At 47.4% G+C, this 24,928-nt stretch overlaps 1 protein-coding gene and 1 long non-coding RNA gene across 4 annotated transcripts in view; one reads left to right on the plus strand and one right to left on the minus strand.

Annotated features, from left to right (window-relative positions):
- LOC309530363 (uncharacterized protein) overlaps nucleotides 1-15,462 on the minus strand; it is a 215,866-nt gene extending 200,404 nt beyond the window's left edge. The window contains exons 1-6 of one of the 3 annotated variants that reach the window (XM_082219271.1): nucleotides 15,383-15,462; nucleotides 12,974-13,466; nucleotides 12,689-12,770; nucleotides 12,324-12,406; nucleotides 12,085-12,211; nucleotides 9,696-11,511 (exon numbers count right to left, since the gene is read on the minus strand). In XM_082219271.1, coding sequence (XP_082075397.1) covers nucleotides 10,046-11,511; nucleotides 12,085-12,211; nucleotides 12,324-12,406; nucleotides 12,689-12,770; nucleotides 12,974-13,375 — 2,160 coding nt within the window. In that variant the 5' untranslated portion in view covers nucleotides 13,376-13,466; nucleotides 15,383-15,462 and the 3' untranslated portion in view covers nucleotides 9,696-10,045. Of the gene's footprint in view, nucleotides 1-9,695; nucleotides 11,512-12,084; nucleotides 12,212-12,323; nucleotides 12,407-12,688; nucleotides 12,771-12,973; nucleotides 13,467-15,382 lie in introns of those variants that run through there. The other 2 variants (XM_082219272.1, XM_082219273.1) reach the window with 2 other exon arrangements.
- Nucleotides 15,463-16,395: 933 nt separating this feature from the next.
- Nucleotides 16,396-24,680, plus strand: LOC309530680. The gene is made up of 3 exons (XR_014218841.1): nucleotides 16,396-16,467; nucleotides 23,162-23,252; nucleotides 23,551-24,680. It is a non-coding gene; the product is annotated as an uncharacterized lncRNA (long non-coding RNA).
- The last annotated feature ends 248 nt before the right edge of the window (nucleotides 24,681-24,928 follow it).

Below are 24,928 nucleotides of genomic sequence, written 5' to 3' on the forward strand. Positions count from 1 at the left end.
CTACAAATATGGATAAGGCACAAAAACAGGTAGTCACCAAAGATGGTAGACTACCAAAAACTTTCTTTGAACTAACCGACAATATGGACTTGATTGACATCTGGAGAACCAAGAACCCTCTGGGGAGAGAGGGAACTTTTTTCTCTGAAGCCAAGATGACATGGACTAGAATTGACCAAATTTGGATTACTAGAGGAATGGCACCAAAGATAAAGAAAGTGGAAATCTGCCCAAAAACTTGCTCAGACCATAATGCTGTAAAGATGGAGATGAACCAGATAACAACCGGCTCCTTTAGATGGAAGATGAATGACACCCTTTTTAGAGATGAAGAAGTTTACAAAAAGGCCCCAAAAACTTTGAAAGATTATTTTGAAATAAATATGGCTACCAACGTTGAAAAAAGAGTAATCTGGGATGCAAGTAAAGCCGTGATGAGAGGGTTCTTGATACAACAGAACGCATTAAAGAAGAGAAGTCGAAACGAGAAAAAAGATAAAATTTTGGAGAAAATAAAAGAAGGGAGAAAAAATTGAGAGTAAAGCCAAAGTCACAGGAGATTTTGAGAGAAATAAAACTCTACCAAGTACAGAATATGGAATTGATGAATCAGGAAATAGAATGGAAAATTCAACAAATGAGACAGAAGACATTCGAATCAGCAAAAAAATGTGGGAAACTACCGGCTTGGCAATTGAAAAAAAGACAAAAACTAAATACCATCACAAATTTGGATGTAGATGGAAAAGAGGTACACAATCCAATTGAAATTAGAAATTGCTTCCAGAAGTATTTTAAACAATTGTATGCACGAAGGCCACAGAATGAAATGGACATTGACCGTTTTCTGAAAACAAATGGATTACAAAAAATTTCACAAGAAAGTAAGCTAATGTTGAATTGTAAAATATCGGACCAGGAGATAGAAGGGGCCATTCAAAACATGCAATTGGGCAAATCTCCAGGACCGGATGGGCTGACTTCCAGATATTACAGATCTTTGAAGGACTGGTTAATACAACCTTTGAAGGAAGTCTGTAATGAAATTTTGGAAGGGAAAAGGGCACCAGAAACGTGGAAAGAGGCCTATATTACACTTATACCGAAAACAGAGACTGAAAAGATTCAACTTAAGAACTACCGTCCCATATCCTTATTAAATGTGGATTACAAAATTTTTGCTGATATTTTGGCTAAGAGACTGAAAAAAGTACTGATTGAAGAGATTCACAAGGACCAAGCGGGCTTTCTACCGGGAAGACATCTATCTGATAATCTGAGGAATGTAATTGACATTTTGGAAAAGCTAGAAGTGAATATAAACACTAAAGCACTTCTGATATTTGTGGATGCGGAGAAAACCTTTGACAATATTTCTTGGAGTTTTATGAAAAAGAACTTACAGGGTATGGTGGTAGGCCAAGGCTTTGAAAATGGTATAGGTGCAATATACTCTGAACAAAAGGCTAAATTAATTGTAAATAATGTGGTTACGGAAGAATTTAAAATAGAAAAAGGGACACGACAGGGGTGCCCAATCTCCCCACTGCTTTTTATATCGGTCCTGGAGGTCCTGCTAAACATGATTAGAAGGGTTAAAGGTATACAGGTCGGAGCTAAACAATATAAACTGAGAGCATTTGCAGATGACTTAGTACTGATGTTACAGGAGCCAGAATCTAGTACTAAAAGGGTTTTAGAATTAATTCAGGAATTTGGTCAAGTGGCAGGCTTTAAACTGAATAAGTTAAAAACCAAGGTTTTAGAGAAAAATTTAACACCGATTGAAAGAGATAGGTTTCAGAATGAGACAGGATTGACTGTGGTAAAGAAAGTGAAATACCTGGGGATTAATATGACAGCCAAAAATGTGAATTTATTTAAAGATAATTATGAAAAATGTTGGACGGAAGTGAAAAAAGATTTAGAAATTTGGTCAAATTTGAAGCTTTCACTGTTGGGCCGAATTGCTGTGATAAAAATGAATGTATTGCCGAGAATGTTGTTTTTATTTCAGACATTGCAAATTGTGGACAAGATGGACTGTTTTAAGAAGTGGCAGAGAGATATTTCTAGATTTGTCTGGCAGGGCAAGAAGCCCAGAATAAAATTTAAGATACTGACAGATGCAAAGGAAAGGGGTGGATTTGCCCTGCCAGACCTTAAACTTTACTATGAATCAGCAGCTTTTTGCTGGTTGAAAGAATGGCTACTTTTTGAAAACACAGACATTTTGGATTTAGAAGGTTTTAACAATGTATTTGGATGGCATGCATATTTATGGTATGATAAGGTCAAAGCTCATAAAGCATTTAAAAATCATATTGTCAGGAAAGCTTTGTTTAATGTCTGGATAAGATATAAAGACTTGTTGGAAAATAAAACCCCAAGGTGGCTGTCACCAATGGAAGCAAAAGCTTTGAAAAGGCTCAATATGGAGGCCAAATGGCCGACATATTGTGAAATTTTGGAACAAGAAGGAGACAAACTGAAATTGCAGAGTTTTGAAAAATTAAAAAACAAAGTGAGAGACTGGCTTCATTATTTTCAGATAATAGAGGCTTATAATTTGGATAAGAAAGTTGGCTTCCAAGTGGAAAAATCTAAATTGGAAACAGAACTGCTAGAACCCAAAACTAAGATTTTGTCAAAAATGTATAACTTGCTGTTGAAATGGAACACTCAGGATGAGACGGTTAAATCTGTTATGATTAAATGGGCACAAGATGTTGGACATAATTTTATGTTTGCTGATTGGGAACAGTTGTGGACCACCGGGATGAAATTTACGGCATGCAATGCCTTAAGAGAGAATATTATGAAAATGATATACAGGTGGTACATGACCCCAGTCAAGCTTGCAAAAATTTATCATTTGCCCGATAATAAATGTTGGAAATGTAAAGAAAACGAAGGTACATTTTTCCACCTTTGGTGGACGTGCCCTAAGATTAAGGCTTTCTGGGAAATGATTTATAATGAATTGAAAAAGGTATTTAAATATACCTTCTCGAAGAAACCAGAGGGTTTTCTCTTGGGCATGGTTGACCAGTTGGTGTTAAAAAAGGACAGAACTTTTTTTTATGTATGCTACAACAGCAGCAAGAATACTTATTGCAAAGTATTGGAAGATGCAAGATTTGCCCACTTTGGAAGAATGGCAGACGAAGTTGATTGACTGTATGGGATTGGCAGAAATGACTGGCAGAATCCGTGACCAGGGAGAAGAGTCGGCAGAAGAAGATTGGAAAAAATTCAAGGACTATTTACAAAAATACTGTAAAATTAAGGAATGTTGAATGATGTTGGATTGAAATTAAGTGGTTTCTAGCTGTAATGGTATAAAGGAATATGCTAAAATGGTTTTTTTGTGTTTTTTTATAAGTAAGAATTTAAGGTTATAATCTAAGATGTTGGAGAGAAAATAAGGTTTTTTCATGTTTTTTTCTTTTAAGCTGTAATGCTTTGAGATAAGGATTTGCTGCACAAATAATTCGAACTGGATATACAAGGAGAGGGAGGTATGAGGAGGTCGGGGAAATATGTTATGGGAAAATAAGTTGTGAAATTTATGTGTTTTTAATTCTTTTTTATGTTTGCTTTTTTCTTTTTGTTTGTAAAAAAATTGGAAACCTTAATAAATGTCCCAAACATCTCACGGCCCATTGCCAGATTTGAAAAGTCCAAACATCCCTGCATCAATCCAGCCCCCATTTCCAAGCCAAACCAAACTTTTTCTTTCCAAATCTGGCTTTTTCCAAGTTCATTTGTCAAATCCGAAAGCTCATATTCCTGTTGGGCCTGTTCTGTCAGGACACACTCCTGATTTAATTCCTGGGTGGGCTCCACATATTTTCCCACTGTCTGTTCAAAGTTTCCCACTGCCTGTTCAAAATTTCTGATTGAATTTGCCATCAAATTCGTCTTCTCATGTAACTGTTCCAGTAGGGCATTTGTTTTATAGAAAGCACACAACAGAGCTTCTGAATACATTGTCCTGCTAGGTCAAATGTCTATTCCCACGATTGTAATCTGTAACAGCTGCCGGCTCCCTGGAATTAGTTACAGTTTCACAGTCTCTGTGATGGCCTGGGATTCCGATTCAGAGGATGAACCGGAGGAATCCCAGCCTGCACAGGAGTCCCCGCCTCCAGGGCCGGCTGAACTGGGGCAGGGCCTTGATTCTGAGGCACCTACACCTGTGCCAGATCCTCAGGCACCAGGTGAATCCATTCTGGCTCCAGAGGTGGTTGAGGACTCAGTGCCTACAGGTGAGTCTCCCCCTGGGCCCAGTAACCCTTCAGCCTCTCCTGAACTGCAGAGGCTCAGGGCAGAGAGGCGAAGGGAACTGGTTTCTCCCAGGAGTGCTCGCCTTAAGGCCAGGAGAGGCGGGTCTCCTGGGGGCCGGGACCGCCCCTGGCCTCAGAGAAGATAAAGGCCAGTCAGCCCGGTCCCAGGTTGCGGAAGCAACGTCGTCGTTGAGTACCTGCTGCTACCTGGACCCAGACCTGACCTTCCAGTGTTCCTGTCCCCGCCTGGCTTCCTGCTTCGGACCTCGCCTCGCTCCTTGTGAACTGTTTCCAGGCTAGTGACTCAGGACTGGACTTTGACTACGACAACGGTAACCTTCCCCCTGGGACCAGCACAGTTTGCTCCCACCCCACCCACACTCCCCCTTCGTTGGGGTGCGTTCGGGAAAAGCCAGAAGCCATGGCCGACCAGGCAGCTGCGCTGATGGCATTGGCCCAGGAGAACCAGGCCTTGACTCACACCGTGCAGCAGCTCAGCGATGCAGTTACAGCACTTCAGCAGCGGTTGGACACCCTACCGGCTCCTGGGGCCGACGCCCCGGCTCCAGGCAAGTACCCAGTGGCCTTGCCAGAGAAATTTGATGGGGCCCCGGCCAGCTTTCCCATGTTCCTCGCCCAGGCCAAGTTGTATATTCAGGGGCGAGCCCGGAACCTCCCTGACGACCGCACCAAGGTGCACTTTTTGATCAGTTTGTTAAAGGACCAGGCGGCCAAGTGGGCATTGCCGCTGCTCAGGCAAGACTCTCCCTTGCTGACAGACTATACAGCGTTTTGCAACCATCTGGAAACCGCATTCAGCAACCCTCAGAAGGAGAGTCAAGCCAACCGGGCAATTAGGCGTTTGAAACAGGGCAAGTCCACTGCGGCCGCCTACACCATGGAATTTCGGCTGTTGGCGCAAGACTTGTCTTGGAATGACTCTGCACTTCGGGACCAGTATCTTGAGGGACTGTCGGATGAGATACTGGACCAGTTGGCCATGATGGATCGTCCCACCATGCTCAACGCCCTTATTCAGCGGAGTCTGCAGATAGATGATCGGTTGGAGGACCGTCGCCAGACCCGGTACCGCCAGCACCCCCAGCTCCTGGCTCCAGTCCTTCCCAGCAGGCCCACGCCCACAGCCGAGTTGCCGGGCGAGCCAATGCAGCTCGGGGCTGCGCAACCTCGCCTCTCCCCCTCGAAGACGCGGTGTCGGGAGGGGAACCTGTGTCTTTACTGCGGTGGGAGTGGACATTACGCCCAATCCTGTCCCAAGAAGATGCCAGTCACAGGGAAACCGCCAACATCGATAGCCGAAGGCCCTAGCAACCTGGGGTCCCAAACCATGCAAGAGGGGCCCTCACCAGTGGATTTGCGACATCTCGTGGTTCCGGTTCGTCTCTACCCTCCAGGTGGGCTCTGGATTCTTACCCACGCTCTGGTGAATTCAGGGGCAACCCGCTCCTATATGGACGCTGCCTTTGCCGCTCATCATCGGGTGCCACTTCAGAACAAGCCAGAACCGGTACAGGTGGAGGCAATTGACGGGCGGCTCCTGCGTTCGGGTGCCGTCACTCGGGAGACCCAGCCCTTGGTCCTGTGTCTCCAGCAGCACCGGGAGGTGCGAACTTTGGACATTGCCTCCATGCCCCGGTTCCCCCTGGTGCTCGGGATGGACTGGCTGGAGGCTCACAATGTTCAGATTGACTGGGTCAATCGGACTGTGCACTTCCCAGACCCATGTCCCCATGCTCAGTCCGAGATGCTAGCAGCCGCACCCACTGAGGAGGCTGCATTGACGCTCCCCGCCGAGTACCGGGACTACCAAGACGTGTTCGAGGAACGGGGGGCAGACCAGCTGCCGCCGCATCGGTCTTTTGACTGCGGCATAGACCTCCAGCCCGGAGCGCCCCTGCCGGTGAGTCGCTTACACTCTCTAACAGAGCCAGAGCGCGAAGCTTTGCAGGACTTCCTGCACAAGAACCTGGAGCGTGGTTTCATTAGGCCTTCAACCTTGCCCACCGCTGCGCCAGTGCTCTTCGTTAAGAAGAAATGTGGAGAGCTTCACCTTTGCCATGATTACTGGGTCCAGAAGCTTGGTCCAGAAGCTTCAGCTGGTGCAGAATGCTGCAGCACGATTGCTGTCAAAGCGAGGCCTTCTCGGCATATGACCCTTTGGCTCAGAGGGCATCACTGGTTGCCCATTGGCTTCCAGGCCCAGTTCAAGGCCTTTCCATTATCATATGGAACAGTTTACCCATGAGATCCCCTCCTTACCCCACAGGCAGACACTTGAACGCTTCAACTACAGGTGCCACGCAAGACCTCAGTTGTTTAGTATGGCAGCACAGACCCTTCGGAACTCCCTGCCTCTTGAGATCAAGCAGGCGCCTCCCTCCCACCTTTTGGGGGAACCTGCTAAAAACATGCCTCTGCAGGTGCTTAGAAGGTTGGGGTGAATATTAGCATTTTAACTTTTTGCATGTTTTAAAGTACTACTGTACATTTTTCATGATTTCAGTGTATCTTTTTGTAAACTGCCTCGAGGGTTTTGTTTTGTTTACCATCAAGCGGTATATGCATTTTATGAAATAAATAAATAAATAAATAAATAAATAAATGATCACTAGACTTACTTTTTCAAAACATCCCCCAAAATCTTAGCTTAATTGTAGTTACTGAAAACCAGACTTTCTCAATTTATTCAGATATACATAGGAGATTAGCTGCTCTCTCCTCAATATTTAGCTATCACAAACTCAGCAACGGTAACAAAGTTGAATGCTGCAAAGTGGACCGTGAAGCCTCCTGCCTGATGTCAAGTGGCAGAGAGTTCCAAAGTACACTAGCTGCCACACCAAAAGATCCATCTTTAAAGTTGGAGGTTCCTACAGGGCAGGGCTGGCAGGTTGCACAGTCAGTGGCCCAGTATTCGTGCTTTTCAAACAAAAGCATATCATTTCCTCTTCCAGAAATGCTTAATTCTGAATTCAAGGGACACGGAAGTCTTTACAGACAGAGATGACAAGACAGCTTTCCAGATTAGTTAGCTGGGAGTGAGACAGTTGGCAGAGTGGCATTGGGCTCGCTAGGATGCCAGCTACTACAGGAATTGCTTTCTTGAGCCTTTTTAGCACTGCAATACCATTTCTTTAAAAAATAAAAAAGGTTGATTTTTAAGTCATGGCAGAGTGTGAGCAAATACCCCACATCTGCCAAGCTTTCAGGAGCAGGACTAAGGAGTGAAATGAAGCCCCCCAGATCCCCAAAGGTTGAGGGAAAGGGTCTATCTCCCTTCTTCATTGTCATTATCAGTTCTTTTCACCTAAGAAATGGGAAGAAAGCAGCTGCTCATGCTAAGCGCTGGGTTTGTTGGGTTGGAGATTAATGAGCTGACAATGGTATGATTCATCAGTAAGAAATATGATTTGTTCTTATCTGTAAGTGAAGTCACATCTGAAACAATACAGAAGCAGTCAAATGGAATTTAATTCTTTTATTCAGTCTCACATGCAATCATATATGCTGAACACACAGAAACACATTGATAATGTGAAATACAGACGCCAAATAACACACAACACATGTAATCAGATTAATGGAAGAGTACACATGATTTCCCCACCATTTTTAAAAACATTGTTTTTATTTCTCTTGGTACAGAAGATAACTTTTCAGAAAGCAATGGTTACAACAGTAAACAACAAATAACTTGTCCTGATGGAATTGCAGACTTTCTTCCTGCCATGTGTTACAAGTTTCATTTGATTACTCAAAAAGATCACGCCACATTTTCCCATGAGTGCTGGGTGGATTCCGGCAACAGTCTTAACAATTTATATATTCAATAAACATTGGCCCCATGTTATAAAAAGAATGTGGATTGTGCTCCCCCACCTTTTAATTTCCCCAGGCAAAAAAAAAATTAAGATACTGAAACTGTGATGCCCAGAATTGAACACAGTATTTATTCTAGCTGGGGTCTGACCAAGGCAGAATAAAGTGGTAATATTCCTGCCCTTGATCTGATTCTGCCTTCTGCCACATTGGCCTCCGCTCCCCATTTGGTGTCATCTGCAAATGTGATGAGCATCCCCTCAGTTCCTTCATCCAAGCCATTTATAAAGAACTTGAACAACAACGGGCCCAGGACAGAACCCTGCAACACCCCTCTGGTCACTTTTCCCCAGGATGATGAGGAACCATGAAGGAGTCCTCTTTGGGTTCGGTCAGTCAAATCCACCTAAGAGTTACCTTGTTCGGGATTTCCGATCGGCGCCATCGGTTAATGGCGGATCTCCCTCCGAGCTCCGGAGGGGGTCTGCTTTTCAAGTTCGGGTCCTGTCGCTACGGCAAAGCGGGGACCCTTAAAAATTACAGGCACTGAAGCCTGTGAACAAGGAGACTCGGTGGGCACCATTGCGCCCCCCCCCGAAATCGCAAAGGAGCCTTTTTAAAGGCTCCGGAACGGCAGCGGGGGTGAAGCGCGGTGTTGAGAGTCGTCACTCAGCTCGTGAAGCGAAGCCGCATCGCCATAGCTGGAGAGCGCCGATTCCTTCCTGAAATCTGGATTACCAATTGGTGACGAAGAAAGATAGAACTTTTTTTATGTACGCTACTAGAGCAGCAAGAATACTTATTGCAAAGCATTGGAAGACTCAAGATCTACCCACTCTGGAAGAATGGCAGATGAAGGTGATAGACTATATGACATTGGCTGAAATGACCAACAGAATCCGTGAACAGGGGAAAGAGACGGCGGATGAAGATTGGAAGAAATTTAAAACTTATCTCAAGAAATATTACAAAATTAATGAATGCTAAAATGTTGAGGTTTTTAGTAAGAAAAGGAGATTACAGCGACAAAAGATTAAGTAAAAGAAAAGAACAAATAAGGGACAAATTTGATAAAATTAAGTTTAGGAATTGCTGAAACAATTTTGGAAATTGGGATGTAGAAAGGGGAGGTTTGGGGGAGTCAGAGAAGTGAGGTTTATGAAAAAAGGAGATGAAATTATACATTTGTTTCTTTATTTGTTTGTATTGTTTATAAAAACTTTGTAAAACCAATATATTTTTTTTTAAAGAGTTACCTTGTTCAGTCTCATTTTACCAGCTTCCCCACATAAATATCACGGGGGACTTTGTCAAAAACCTTACTGAAATTAAGATGCACTATTACCACAGCAGTCCCCTGAGAAACAATCTGTAACTCCATCCAAAAAAAGAGAGATTTCTCTGGCTTGACTTGATTTTGAGAAAGCCATGCTTTCAACCTGTCTGTTTATGTTGTGAATCACCATGAATTCTTCAGATGATGGGCACATAAATTTTTAAAATGATAATATTAAGAAGGATATTGACAAACTGGACCATGTGCAAATGAAGGCAATCAAGATGGTGTTATTTTATTTATGCATTTATTTGACTTCTATAGCGCCCTATAGCAGGGGTGCCAACTGGAATAAAATATAGGAGGGGTTTAGTAAGCCCCGCCTCGGTTAAACAGTCACAGGATGCGGTGCAAGCATGCCATTTGAATGGCTATTCCTATGAACTGGGGGGTGGCCCCCTCACATATCTTATTGGGGGGCAAAGAGCCCTCAGACTCTAAGAGTTGGCTCCCATTCCCTACACCCACAGGTCACAGGACGGTTACAACACAATGAATTTTACACAATGAAAACACAAAACACCGCCCCCAAAACCTGTAACCCCTACCTCCCCACCACATTTTAAAAGGGCATAAGATGTCAATCAGCCAAAGGCTTGTTTAAAGTGGTGTGTTTTTCTCTAGTGCTGAAAGCTGTATAATGAAGGGTTTTCCACTCTTTCGTATGAATTCTTTGATGGAAAGTGAGATTGGAGCTTTTCCTGAAGCTTTTTCCACATTCCACACACTGATAGGGTTTCTCCCTTGTATGAATTCTCTGATGCTTAGTGAGATCAGAGCTCGTACTGAAGCTCTTTCCACATTCCACACACTGATAGGGTTTCTCCCCTGTATGAATTCTTTGATGGGAAGTGAGAATGGAGCTCTGACTGAAGCTTTTTCCACATTCCACACAATGATAGGGTTTCTGCCCTGTATGAATTCTTTGATGGGAAGTGAGACTGGCGCTCTGACTGAAGCTTTTTCCACATTCCACACACTGATAGGGCTTCTCCCCTGTATGAATTCTCTGATGCCTAGTGAGATCGGACCTCTTCCTGAAGCTCTTTCCACATTCCACACACTGATAGGGTTTCTCCCCTGTATGAATTCTCTGATGTGAAGTGAGATGGTGGCTGTGAGTGAAGCTCTTTCCACATTCAAAGCACTGATAGGGTTTCTCCCCTGTATGAATTCTCTGATGGGAAGTGAGATGAGCCCTGTGAATGAAGCTCTTTCCACATTCCAAGCAATTATATGGTTTCTCCCCTGTATGAATTCTCTGATGGAAAGTGAGACCGGTGCTCTGACTGAAGTTCTTTCCACATTCTAAGCACTGGTAAGGTTTCTCCCCTGTATGAATTCTTTGATGAGAAGTGAGACCGGCGCTCTGACTAAAATTCTTTCCACATTCTAAGCACTGGTAAGGTTTCTCCCCTGTATGAATTATTTGATGGGAAGTGAGACTGTGGCTGTGAGTGAAGCTCTTTCCACATTCCATGCACTGATAGGGTTTCTCCCCTGTATGAATTCTTTGATGGGCAGTGAGAGAGGAGCTCTGACTGAAGCTCTTTCCACATTTCACACACTGATAGGGTTTCTCCCTTGTATGAATTCTCTGATGCTTAGTGAGACTGTGGGTGTGATTGAAGCTCTTTCCACATTCCACGCACTGATAGGGTTTCTCCCCTGTATGAATTCTTTGATGGGAAGTGAGAGAGGAGCTCGTACTGAAGCTCTTTCCACATTCCACACACTGATACGGTTTCTCCCCTGTATGAATTCTCTGATGGGAAGTGAGATGGTGGCTGTGAGTGAAGCTCTTTCCACATTCAAAGCACTGATAGGGTTTCTCCCCTGTATGAATTCTATGATGGGAAGTGAGATGGGAGCTCTGACTGAAGCTCTTTCCACATTCCACACACTGATAGGGTTTCTTCCTAATGAGATTTCCTTGATGGGAAGTGGAATTGGAACTTTTTCCACTTTCAATATTTTTATACAGCTTCTCCATTGTGGGGATTTTGTCATTGTTACCCTTGTCCTTGATTTCCAGTCCATCACTATCTGCAATGAAGAGTAATGGATTAGCGCCTCAGGGAGAAATTAAGGAAGAATACTTGTTACCTCTGGTAATAGAGGTATAACACAAGTGGGTTAGATGGATGGTTTTCTGAAGGGTTGGGTGCATTAATTAACGGGGATCAACCGACATCTTTAGGGGAACCTGTGATTCAATAAGCCTGGCTCTTCTCTCGAATGGATTTTCTTTGGCTCCATCATGGCATCCCTCCGTTTCCAATGTCAGTTTTCTCTTTGGACAACCAAAGACTGACGGGAGGAAAAACAAAAACTGAAAACCTGACAAAAGCTACTTAAACCTCCCTAACAATTCTGAAGTTTACAGTCAAAAGGGTCTGGGAAGTTCAGACCAGACTGATCCTTGTTTAATAAGCTGCAACTTGAGGAATAACATTCACAGAAAAAGCCAGTAATTTACTGTTCAAGGTTTTTTTGGGGGGTATTGCGATATCCGGTGTTGTAGGGGGTGCTGTTGAGTTCTGTGAAAATATATGAGGTTCGTCACATATGGAGTTTTGAATTTAAAAACAGATATTATGATCCCACTGGGAGCCTTACCGAGAGAGGCCACAATCCCACGATTCTCCTCCATGACGTCCTTATGCAGAGCTCTCTGGTCAGGATCCAGCAACTCCCATTCCTCATCCGTGAAACAAACAGCAACATCTTCAAAGCACACTGGACCCTAAAGGAAAAAGGGAAACGTCCTCCTCTGAGACAACACTGTTGTTCACCACCACTCCTTGAGGTAGGACATTGTTCCACCCCTTGGCCTTTGTCCCCGCAAGGCCCCTGACCTGATCTGGTTCCACAGCCGCTGCTTCCATTCTGTCCCCATTCAGAGATGGATGAAGAGGTCTAGCCAGTATCACTGTGTCACCTGCAAGAGAAAAAAGGTAAGGGGGAGGCCCAGAGTGCCTTCTTGTCTCACAGGTGAATCAGTGCATCTCAAACTACAGAGGGGCCTTTGAGAAAGTCTTGCCTGCTCAGTGCATTTGGATATTTGGGTGCATTTCAGATGTTAGTTGTGCAGAAATATATCTCCCCTCCTCTGGGCTCTTGGTCCCACTATCTCTCCCAACAAAATATGTAAAGAACCCACAGATGAGTTGGAAAACGAACAGAATGAGACTAAACGGAGAAAAACCTCCTCCCTCCTTACCCAGCTGCCTCTCTCTGGTGTCCAGCGGAGGCCTCTCTGCCTCAGAAGAAATCTGACCCATTTCCGCAAAGAGATCCTTTCCCTGAAAAAGAACCAAGAATTTAAATGAGAGAATGGGGAGAAGGATTAAAAAATGAATGTCAGGGCCAACAGCTTCAAGGGTGACAGATCTCATTCCATGGATGCCTTCCCAGGAAAAAATTATGAGCCATCAGAAGAGCATGATGGGATGTTTTCTGTCCTGTCTGGGGGCCGTGGGAGTATCCAGAGGAAAGTCTCTCTCACCTGCTTTCTCTCCTCTGCCTGACTCAGGAGGAAACCTTCGGCCAGGGCCACCGCCTGGGAACTGGTCTCCGCTCCGCATTCCCTCACCCAGCTCTCCATCTCCGGAGGAAGGACAGCCAGGAACTGCTCCAAGATCACCAGGTCCAGCATCTCAGCTTTCGTGTGCCTTTCTGGCTTCAGCCACTGATGGTCAAGGTGGTAGAGTCGGCTGCAAGCCTCTCGGGGTCCTTTGGCCTCCTGGCAGCAGAACTGCCTCAACTGCTGGCTCTGCACCTCTGAGCGGAGGGTGTCCTCCTCACCCAGGATCTTCTGCACTGGGTTTTCCCAGAAACCCCCACTGCTCCCAGTTTGGTTGGCATGGCCTCTTCCTGCTCCAGGGCCAGCTGAGTCTTGCTCATCCATCTGTGCTCTCAGGAAGCTTCTGAGAGATCGGAAGGAACCCTTTGGTCTTCTGCCAAGTTCTGTCTGTCGTAGTGAAAAGCTTTAGGAAATCCTACAAAGCAAATACATTGTTCTGCTATAAAGTTTATACACCCTCCTCTCTCGCTTTCCCCCCTTAGCACCTAAGAATCCTGCAAAATCCCTTTGTCAATAAATACAGTACGGTGGGGGGGCATTTCAGAGGTAAAGAAATCTCGCAGGGTGGCGGTTTTGTTGCCTATAGACCCGGCATTGCACAACACCAGTGACGGAGGTGAGTAATCCTTGCTCACCCTACCCTCGTCCCTCGGGATGGGGCGCAGATTGGAAGGGGTACGAGCATATCTGTATCTCGATCCCCTTCGCCTATGACATCTGCCCCCACCGCCATACCTCCCTCGCCCCTCCACGGTAGGAATCCCAAGCCTCATACTCGCCTCCATTTACAAAATAGAAAAACAAAACAAAACAAAACCAATTATACCAAAACAAAACCAATCCCCACCCCACTCAATGTTCAACCCCAAACCAAAATAAAACGGAACCTAATAAAAATACATAAATAGAAACCACTGTTCACGGTGGTACAACGAAGTAAAAAGTAAAAACACCTTTAAAACACTTTAAAATATATAAAAACATTTTTAACATTTGCTGCAGCAGCACCAGTGTCCTTAAAGGTGTGGCAGAGGTGAGTGCGGGCCCCGCCCCCGAGGCCAGGTGGAATTAGCCTGAGGGGGAGCGGCCTTCCCCAACACTCACCGTGCAGCAGCAGCAGCAACGGAGCAAAGGAGGTCAACTACAGAAGAGATATTTAACACAGTAGGGCTGGGTGAGTCTGGGCCTCACCCCCTAGGCCAGGTGGAAAGGTCCTTTTTAAAAGGGAGAAGAAAGCGGAGGAGGAGGAGGAGGAGGAGGAGGAAGAGGAGGAGGAGGAGGAAGAAGAAGAGGAGGAGAAGAGGCAGCCTCTAGCTCTCCTAGAAGAAAGATTGCAATGGATAATGTGGAGGCAACTGAAGGGATTTCTGGGAGAAGAATCAGGCTGGTTTCTGCTGCCTTCCAGTCAATGCATGAAGTCAGACCTGACTGACAAGGGAGTCATTTGTATCTTGTGAATAATGGATGCTTGGCTCTAGTGGGGGTCCTCACCTGGGGGTGCTCAAGAGTTGCTTCCCCCACTCCCCTGCTTCCGTCTCCTTTCTTGAACTTGGACTCTCTGCCACTCTCAGGACAGACTCCTGGGGTGGGGTCCCTTTTTCTTTGCTCTGAGGGCCAGGTATGGGCAGGGCCAAAGAAATCTGCTTTGAAAAGTAGGAGGGTAATTTAGTATTATTATTCTGTTAGATAGCTTAACACACAGAGAGACAATGATGCCAAGGTCCCTGGAGGCTCAGTGAGTAGCAGCGCCCATTTCCAGCCACAATCCCTTTGGGAGAGAGAGGATGTGGTCCTGGGATGCCCTGCTCTGGGTGCGAGGGGATTGCTGCCGTGGCCTCCGTGGGGAGCTGCCCTGGGAGACACTGGGAAACTGGTCCCCAATGCAGCAGCCAGACTCTGGACTGGGATCCCTCTCTTTATCCCTGGCCTTTCTCTCCCACCTTTTTTTTGGGGGGGGGGGCTAGTCCACCTCCTCCTCCAGCTTTGGAAAACCATTTGCAGATGTTCCCTCTGTTGTGCAATGAGGCTGAGCGACGTCACACAGAGTTAAAGTCCCAGGGACTCCTTTGTTTAAAGAAGGGAGATCTTTTCTGAAAGGGGGGGGCGGAGGGTGAAATGAGTTTGGGACCCTCTGATCTGCAGGAAGGAGAGCGTGGCAGACCTGGCCCCTCCCTGGCAGGACCCTCTCCTCCTCCCTGACTTGGGGTCCCGTCCCCCCGCAGGAGCAGATCAGCCCCCCCCCCGCCTCCTCTCCTGCTGCAGTCCTGGGACCCTCACCAGATCCCAAAGAGAGAGGAGACTCACCAGATCCCAGAGAGAGAGGAGACTCACCAGATCCCAGGAGGGGGCAGCGAGGCAGCCCTTGCAGCAGAGACACAAAGCAACACCCCCCTTCCTTGCAGGAAAGGACTGGGGGGGGGGGGTTGGCTCTGGAGGACTTGCCCCCCCTTGCTTCCTGGCCTCTCTAGGAAGGCAGCTCACTTCCCTTTAACCCTTGCCAAGCCCAGCGTGCCCATCTCTCCCCTCCGCGTTTCTCTTTCTTTCCCACTTCCAGAGATGCTTTTTGGGGGACCCCCCCCCCTACTTTCCATTCCTTCTAGCGCAGTGATGGCAAACCCTTTAGAAACCGAGTCCCCAAACTGCAACCCCAAACCCATTGATTTTATCACGCATCCAGATTTTCCGTAACATCGCAAAGTGCCAACACGGCAATTTAACCTGCATATCTCATTTTTCCTGTGTTTTCACGTTTCTTCTTTATGACTGCTGTTATAATAAGTAATCCTTCATAAAAATTATTGCATTACATTCCTCATTAAATTATCTTTCCGTTGATATATGATTTTATGGTATAACTCGGTGCTTTTTTTCTAAAAAAGAATGTTTAGGGTACTCTCATTTTGTCTCAAGAAAATCACGGGGGGGGGGGAATAAATACAGTTCAAATCTGGGAAAATGAATACAGTGAATTTCTTCTCCTGTTAAATTCACAAAATGTTTAGGGGTATGCGTCCCCACAGAAAAAGCCTTGGTATTACTCCAAAACAAAGTGGTGTCATGAGCCATCAGACCTCGGAAATACATTTTGTCCAGAAGGTTCCACAATTTTGGCCGCTAGTGTGCACTGGAGGGCTGGACTAAGAGACCCTCTCCCAATTTTTCATATGAGACAATAATGATTTCTGTTCTCATCCTGAAGCAAAGTTCTTAACCCAAGGTAATATTTCTGGGTTAGTAGAGTCTGTAACCTGAAGCGTATGTAAACCGAGGTACCACTGTACTCTGATAGATGCAATAGATTATGGCTAGAGACAAAAACTGCTTTGCCTGGAGACTGCGTTCCAGAGAGATGCATGAGGTTCTGCCGAGAGACAGGGCCTGAGGAGTCGGACTTGACCCTTCCCTGTCCTTCCTTGGTAATCCTTATCAGCCCGTCTCTGGGTGTCTCTGGGCAGTGGGTGTCTGAGTGTCTGTACCGGATATGGGCCTGGCCTAGATCAACCCAATGGCTGCCTTGCTTAACATTTTAAGTCCCAAAACGCCTTCCCTGAGCACGTTGCCATAGTGGTGGTGGTGGTGATATTTTGCCGTTTCTTCGGCTGCCCTTTGCTCACAGCCTTCAAGGAATGAATTCCTCCGTTGGTGTTATGTACTGAGTTGAATAGGATCCAAACTGCAGCAGTCTGATTGGTCCTAGAACAATAGGATCCAAATTGCAGCAGTCTGATTGGTCCTAGAACAATAGGATTCAGAATGCAGCAGTCTGATTGGTCCAAGAACAATGCAGCAGTATGATTGGTTGGCAGGAACCACCCAATCATGCTCCAGATATAAGTGAATCCACAACCTGATTGGCTTACAGTAGAATTCCAGAATTAACCAATCATGTGCAGCCCATTGTGTAAATAATGTATATAAAGCAGATACTTTGAGGGGACTTTCATTCATTCCTCCTCACCACTATGAGCTGAATAAAGAGCATGAAATCACTTTGCGACTCTGAGTATATTTCACTGGCGACAAGGATGGGATCCCGCTGAGCTGACTGCCACACACAGCACCGCAGCACCGCCATCTGCCGCACCGCTGCCTCGCACCGTGTATCCAGGCTTCAGCTCCGGGACACAAGGAACTCAGAATGGCAACCAACAGCAGCTTCTTGCCGTTCAACCCAGAATCTGGAGACTGAGAAGCGTATGCCTCCTGTTTCACCTTCCTTCTAGAAACCAAAGGGGTCACCGATGAAGAAGACGCCAAGAAGAGGGCGATAATCTTCAGCATCTGCGGAGAGGAGACATTTGAAATCGCCCGGGCTCTCCTTGCGCCTGAAGACGTCGCTACTGTTCCATACAAAACAATAATGGAACAGCTGAAGGGGCACTTTTCGCCTCAGCCCTCAGTGGTGGCTCGTCGAAATGCCTTCTACACAAAGCGGCAAGCCCCTGGGGAAACCATAACTGGGTTTGTGACCTCTCTCCGCCAAGCTGCCCGGTTCTGCAACTTCTCAGAGCTGGAGAACATGCTTCGTGACCGCCTCGTCGGTGGCCTGAAGGATGAGAAGCTGCAACAACGCCTCTATGCTAAGAAGGACCTAACGTTCCAGGTCGCTCTGGAGGAGGCCCTGGCAACGGAAGCTGCCAAGAGGTCGACGCAAGAGGCACGGCCAAGCCTGCCACCCCAACCGAGGGTCCACCATGACGACCTCACCGACGACTCAGGATCTGACAGGGAGGAGGTGCACCGAGTACAGCAGCGCACTCAAGCAGCCCACATACCACAGCTGCCTCGACGAGAAGGAGGGAACTGCGCAAGCTGCAGGGAAAGTCACGAGAGGAGGACCTGCCGTTTCTGCAACGCAGAGTGCAGGCAGTGCAGAAAATTGGGACACATCGCCCGGGTGTGTCGAGCTCGGCCCACCCGACGCCAGGCATCAGATGACCAATCCAAGAGCTCCAGGTCCCGGGGCCCAACGCACCAAGGCAACTCTACGGAGCTCACGGACTTCCAGGTATACCAGTTACCCCACCCCAACGTAGAGAAAATTTATGTAGAGGTACAGATAGAGGGGGCCCCATGCCGCATGGAGCTTGACACGGGTTCAACTCTATCCATAATCTCGGCAAGGACCTTAAGGAAACTGTGTCCTACTGGGGGTCCCAAACTCAGGCCGGCCCCATTCACCCTCCGGGACTTCCAGAAACGTGAGGTCCCCACAATGGGGGTGGGGACCTTCAGGGTGCAATACCGAGGGCGGACGCGGCAACTGGACTTGCTCGTGGTCAAGGGCCCCTACATCAGCTTACTGGGATTGGCATGGTTTGGACCACTGGGGCTAGCCGTCACCGGGGTGAACCACACTACCTTACAAGTGGACGTGGACGCCATCTGCAAGGAATTTCCAGGGTTTTTCGATGGGAAATTGGGACAGTATACGGGCCCCCCCATTGCTCTACAGCTTGTCCCCGCAGTACGACCGGTCAGGCTCAAGGCCTGCCGGGTCTCGTTCGCCCTGAAACCCCGTATAGACGAGGAATTGGACCGGCTCGTGGAGCAAGGAGTGCTGGAGCCGGTGCCTAATGCCCCCTGGGAAACCCCAATCGTCACACCCGTCAAGCCTAATGGTTCGGTCCGCATCTGCGCAGACTACAAATGTACCATAAACAAGGCCCTCACGGCCCATGCATACCCAGTGCCAGTGGTCAGCCATGTCCTTGCCACCCTGGCTGGGTCGAAAATTTTTGGCAAGCTGGACTTGGCCCAAGCATATCAACAGCTGCCAGTAGATGAGGCCACAGCAGAGGCACAGACGATTGTGACGCACAGAGGAGCGTTCAGGGTAAAGCGGCTGCAATTCGGTGTCAATGTGGCACCAGGCATATTCCAGAATCTAATGGACTCGCTCCTTAAAGGGATTCCTGGTGTCACCCCCTTCTCAGATGATGTGTTGATTGCCGGGCCCACACCAGAGGAGTTTGAGGACCGCCTCCGCACCGTTCTGCACCGTTTCCAGACGGTGGGTCTCAAGGTGAAGCGGGAAAAATGTCTACTAGGAGTGCCTCAGGTGGACTTTCTGGGATTTATGGTGGACGCAGAAGGGGTCCACCCGACTGGGGACAAGGTATGGGCCATCTGTGATGCCCCAGTACCCAAGAGCAAGACTGAACTTCAGGCCTTCTTGGGACTATTGAACTTTTACCATTCCTTCCTTCCCCACAAGGCAGCGGTAGCAGAGCCCCTACACAGACTCCTGGACAAGCGGGCCCCTTGGGTGTGGGGCCAGCGCCAGGAGGCTGCATTCCAGGCAGTCAAGAACTTGCTTGTCTCAAACTCGGTCTTGGCACACTTCGACGAGAGGCTGCCGGTGGTGCTAGCATGTGATGCCTCGCCCTATGGCATTGGCGCTGTCCTGGGACACCAACTCCCGGATGAAAGAGAGGTACCGGTGGCATACTTTTCCCAGACACTCAACGCAACCGAGCGGAACTACTCGCAAATAGACAAGGAGGGTCTGGGAATCGTGAAGGGAGTAAAAAAATTCCATGATTTCTTGTACGGGCAGACCTTCACCGTGGTGACTGACCACAAGCCGTTGCTTGGCTTGTTTGCCCCCGAAAAGCAGACCCCCCAAGTGCTGTCTCCTCGCGTCCTCAGGTGGTCAATTTTCCTTGCCAGCTACCAGTATGCACTGATTCACCGCCCGGGGAAAGCGATGGGCCATGCGGACGCCCTCAGCAGGCTACCACTACCGGAAACAGGCCCCGACCCAGCACCTGCACAAGAGGTTATGAGCCTGGAGCTGCTTCCCGACCGCCCCATTCAGGCACAAGAAGTTGCACACCATTCCAAGAAAGATAGGGTCATCTCCCGGGTCCTGGACTGGGTGTGGAGGGGATGGCCCAGCAGCAGCCCTGGGCCAGAATTCGCTGGCTACACAACCCGCAAACATGAACTGACGGCTCACAAGGGGTGCCTGTTATGGGGAAGCAGGGTCGTTGTTCCCCAGCCCCTCCGCAAAAGGGTCCTCACAGCCCTACACGAGACACACCCAGGGGTAGTATGAATGAAGGCCCTTGCCAGGAGTTATGTGTGGTGGCCGGGGATTGATGGAGAGATAGAGGCCTGGGTCAAACACTGCCAGGCCTGCCAAGAATCCCGCCCAGATCCCCCAAGGGCCCCAGTCCAGTCCTGGGAGTCCGTCCGAGCACCATGGTCACGCCTGCATGTGGATTTTGCTGGCCCCTTTCAGGGGAAAACATTCTTCATAGTGGTGGACTCCTACACCAAATGGCTGGAAGTTGCACTGGTACCGTCCACTTCCACGTCCACAGCCATCCGGGTACTACGCAGGCTGTTTGCAACCCACGGGCTCCCTGACACTCTCGTCTCAGACAACGGGACTGCATTTACGTCAGGAGAATTCCAAACCTTCACAGCACAGAACGCCATCCGCCACATCCGTTCGGCGCCATTCCACCCTGCCACCAATGGCCAAGCAGAACGCATGGTGCGGACCACCAAGGACACCCTTCGCCGCATGACGCAAGGGGATTGGGAGTACCGCCTTGCCACATTCCTCCTAGCACAGCACAGCACCCCCAGCTCAACGACTGGCCGGAGCCCTGCTGAACTACTAATGGGTCGGCGCCTTGCAATCAGATTGGACCGCCTTCACCCCGATAGAGCTCAGGATGAGGTAGTGGTGGGGGAAGGCAGGAACTCCCGGACCTTCGAGGCCCAGGACCCAGTGTACGCAAAGAATTTTGGGGCAGGCCCAGCATGGGTACCCGCCACAGTCACCAGGGTCACTGGCCCTGTGTCGTACGAGGTGCTAATGGATGGGGGGCAATGCTGGCGCCGCCACTGTGACCAGATACGGCGACGATTCCCAGGAGAAAACCAGGAGGAGGACAGGTCAGAGGAGTCCCAAGGGAACAGAGGGGCAGTGAGGCCCATAGAGCAGGAGGGGACAGCAGGAGAGGCAGAATCAGTAAATACAGAGAGGACCCGTGAGGCCGAAAGGACACCGGAACCAGAACCACGACTGAGCAAGCCGGTTGCGCCAGACCAAACAGGCCCATCACAGCCAGCATCCTTGGAACACGAGCCAGAACCTGAACCCCGGACCAGGGAACACCACAGGCCGCAACGCACACATAGGCCGCCGGCGTACCTCAAGGACTATGAATGCAACCTCCCGGGCACGACTGGAACTTAGAGGGGAGGGGTGTTATGTACTGAGTTGAATAGGATCCAAACTGCAGCAGTCTGATTGGTCCTAGAACAATAGGATTCAGAATGCAGCAGTCTGATTGGTCCTAGAACAATAGGATTCAGAATGCAGCAGTCTGATTGGTCCAAGAACAATGCAGCAGTATGATTGGTTGGCAGGAACCACCCAATCATGCTCCAGATATAAGTGAATCCAAAACCTGATTGGCTTACAGTAGAATTCCAGAATTAACTAATCATGTGCAGCCCATTGTGTAAATAATGTATATAAAGCAGATACTTTGAGGGGACTTTCATTCATTCCTCCTCATCACTATGAGCTGAATAAAGAGCATGAAATCACTTTGCGACTCTGAGTATATTTCAGTTGGCTTCCATGGGAAAGCCCATCGAACATGTCAACCCAGCAGCCCCTTCTAATGTTGCCGTCTTTATGCTTACTGGCCTGGGAGTCAAGCCCTGCTGAACTCAAGGCAGCTTACTCCCGAGTAGGAAACACAGACTGGCGAGCCCCTCGCTCGGGCAAGGAGGCTAAGGCCCTGCTGGGATTACCGTCCGCGTGCCCACAGAGAGGGCTCTAGGTTTGCCACTTTGCCATTTCGTCAACTCTCATGAACTCTTGACCAGGTGGCTAGCGGCTGCCAGAACCTCCGTTGCTCCAAAATAGAAAATCTTATTTATTTCAGTTATTCCATTTATATTCCACCTTTTTTCCCCAAGGTCACCCCAGGGAGCTTCATGGCTGGGTGGGGATTCGAACCCTGGTCCCCCAGGTCATAGAGTCCAAGACCCAAACCTCTACTCAACACTTAAAACCTTACATGATGTCCAGATTTCACTTTGGTATAGAAATATGTGGATTTCAGCATTAGCTGAAAAAATAACTTATAAATTACTTGCTGCCAAAGGCTCAGATGACCCTGTACAAGTCCCATGATGTCTGGTGGGATTTTATCTTTTACCAGCTGCACTGGCTCCTGGTGGAGTACAGGGCCAGGTTTAAGGTGCTATATTTTAAGCTATATTTTAATCAATTGCTTTTTTGTTTTTTTTTAATGTATTTTATGTTGTGTATTGAGTCAAAGGATTTTATATCTGTATTATTATTGTCTGTATTTGCATTTCATAGAATCATAGAGTTGGAAGAGACCACAAGGGCCATCGAGTCCAAGCCCCTGCCAAGCAGGAAACGCCATCAGAGCACTCCTGACATATGGTTGTCAAGCCTCTGCTTAAAGACCTCCAAAATAGGAGACTCCACCACACTCCTTGGCAGCAAATTCCACTGTCGAACAGCTCTTACTGTCAGGAAGTTCTTCCTAATGTTTAGGTGGAATCTTCTTTCTTGTAGTTTGGATCCATTGCTCCGTGTCCGCTTCTCTGGAGCAGCAGAAAACAACCTTTCTCCCTCCCCTATGTGACATCCTTTTATATATTTGAACATGGCTATCATATCACCGCTTAACAAGGTAAAGTAACTGCCTTTTGGTTCCAGAGGGTACAGCTACTATTGGTTCATTTAAGCTGCTGTATTTGGATCCTCTGTCTTATTGGTTTCCTCCAAAAGGCAGGACTGTGATTGCCTGATATTGTTCCCTCCAAAATGTATCCTTTCTTGCTAGTTCCCTGTCCCTATAAATGTAGCTTTCCTCTCCCCAGTCTTTAGTCTTGTTGCTTTAATAAAGAAGTGTTACTAGAGAACTGTCTCCAGCATATTATGTCAAGAGAGCGGAAATCACAAACCCCACGTCACAACATTTTATATTTGGTGTTAGCCACCCTGAGCCCGTTCTTGGCCGGGGGCGGAGCGGGGGGGCGGAGTATAAATAAAAATCTTCTTCTTCTTCTCCTTCTTGTTATTATTATTTGCAACAAATAAAGACACACAGAACTCCCTCTCTGCAGTGCAATCTGAAATTTGGATTTCCTGAAGGTCCTATGGACTTGGCCAACCTAATAATGAGTAAATAAGGTAAGCCAGTGATTCTCTCCATATGAACCACCCTCTAGTCTCTGCTTCTCCATTTGTATTGTTTTATTTTATGTACTGTGGCTTGCCATTGTTTTACTGATTACAGTTTAGAAATTATTTATTGTAACTATTGAGTGGACTTCTGTTTAAACTTTTATATATTTATATTATTATTTTATACCATACTAATAATTGTTGAATGTTACTTTTTGATGAAGGTTGCTTATTTTAACGTTTTATTATCTCATTTTTGTATTGCATTAGATTGTTATAAGATGTACATTTTTTGTTTCATCAGCTTGTAAACCGCCTTGAGTATTTTAAGGTAGAAAGACGGTATACAAATTAAAAATGATGATGATGAACCTCGTGGGACTTTGAGCTGCTTCCGGATCCAGCCGAGACTCAGGCAGACTCAGTGGCTGGAAGTGCCTTTGAGCAACTGCAGATGGTTCGACATTCCAGGACCGGGAGAGCCTGGCCTCACGCCTTCGCTTCTTCAAGGCTGGATGACCACAGTCCCCTCCATGTGGGGCATCCCTTGCGCTTGGTCCAGAAGCTTCAGCCGGTGCAGAATGCTGCAGCACGATTGCTGTCAAAGCGAGGCCTTCTCGGCAGATGACCCTTTGGCTCAGAGGGCATCACTGGTTGCCCATTGGCTACCAGGCCCAGATCAAGGCCTTTCCATTATCATAGGGAAGAGTTTACCCATGAGATCCCCTCCTTACCCCACAGGCAGACACTCGAGTGCTTCAACTAAAGGTGCCACGCAAGACCTCAGTTGTTTAGTATGGCAGCACAGACCCTTTGGAACTCCCTGCCTCTTGAGATCAAGCAGGCGCCTCCCTCCCACCTTTTGGGGGAACCTGCTAAAAACATGCCTGTGCAGGTGCTTAGAAAGTTGAGGTGAATATTAGCATTTTAACTTAGCTTAATCATAGTTACTGAAAACCAGACTTTCTCAATTTATTCAGATATACATAGGAGATTGGCTTCTTTCTCCTCAATATTTAGCTATCACAAACTCAGCAATGGTAACAAAGTTGAATGCTGCAAAGTGGACCGTGAAGCCTCCTGCCTGGTGTCAAGTGGCAGGGAGTTCCAAAGTACACTTGCTGCCACACCAAAAGATCAATCTTTAAAGTTGGAGCTTCCTACAGGGCAGGGCTGGCAAGTTGCACAGTCAGTGGCCCAGTATTCGTGCTTTTTAAACCAAAGCATATCATTTCCTCTTCCAGAAATGCTTAATTCTGAATTCAAGGGACACGGAAGTATTTACAGACAGAGATGACAAGACAGCTTTCCAGATTAGTTAGCTGGGAGTGAGACAGTTGGCAGAGTGGCATTGGGCTCGCTAAGATGCCAGCTACTACAGGAATTGCTTTCTTGAGACTTTTTAGCACTGCAATACCATTTCTTTAAAAAATAAAAAGGTTGATTTTTAAGTCTGTCAAGCTTTCAGGAGCAGGACTAAGGGGTGAAATGAAGCCCCCCCCCAGATCCCCAAAGGTTGAGGGAAAGGGTCTATCTCCCGTCTTCCTTTTCATTATCAGTTCTTTCCACCTAAGAAATGGGAAGAAAGCAGCTGCTCATGCTAAGCGCAGCGTTTGTTGGGTTGGAGATTAATGAGCTGACAATGGTATGATTCATCAGTAAGAAGTATGATTTGTTCTTAT

This window comes from Podarcis vaucheri (assembly GCF_965113315.1).
Source record: "Podarcis vaucheri genome assembly, chromosome: 4".
NCBI classification, from domain to species: domain Eukaryota; kingdom Metazoa; phylum Chordata; class Lepidosauria; order Squamata; family Lacertidae; genus Podarcis; species Podarcis vaucheri.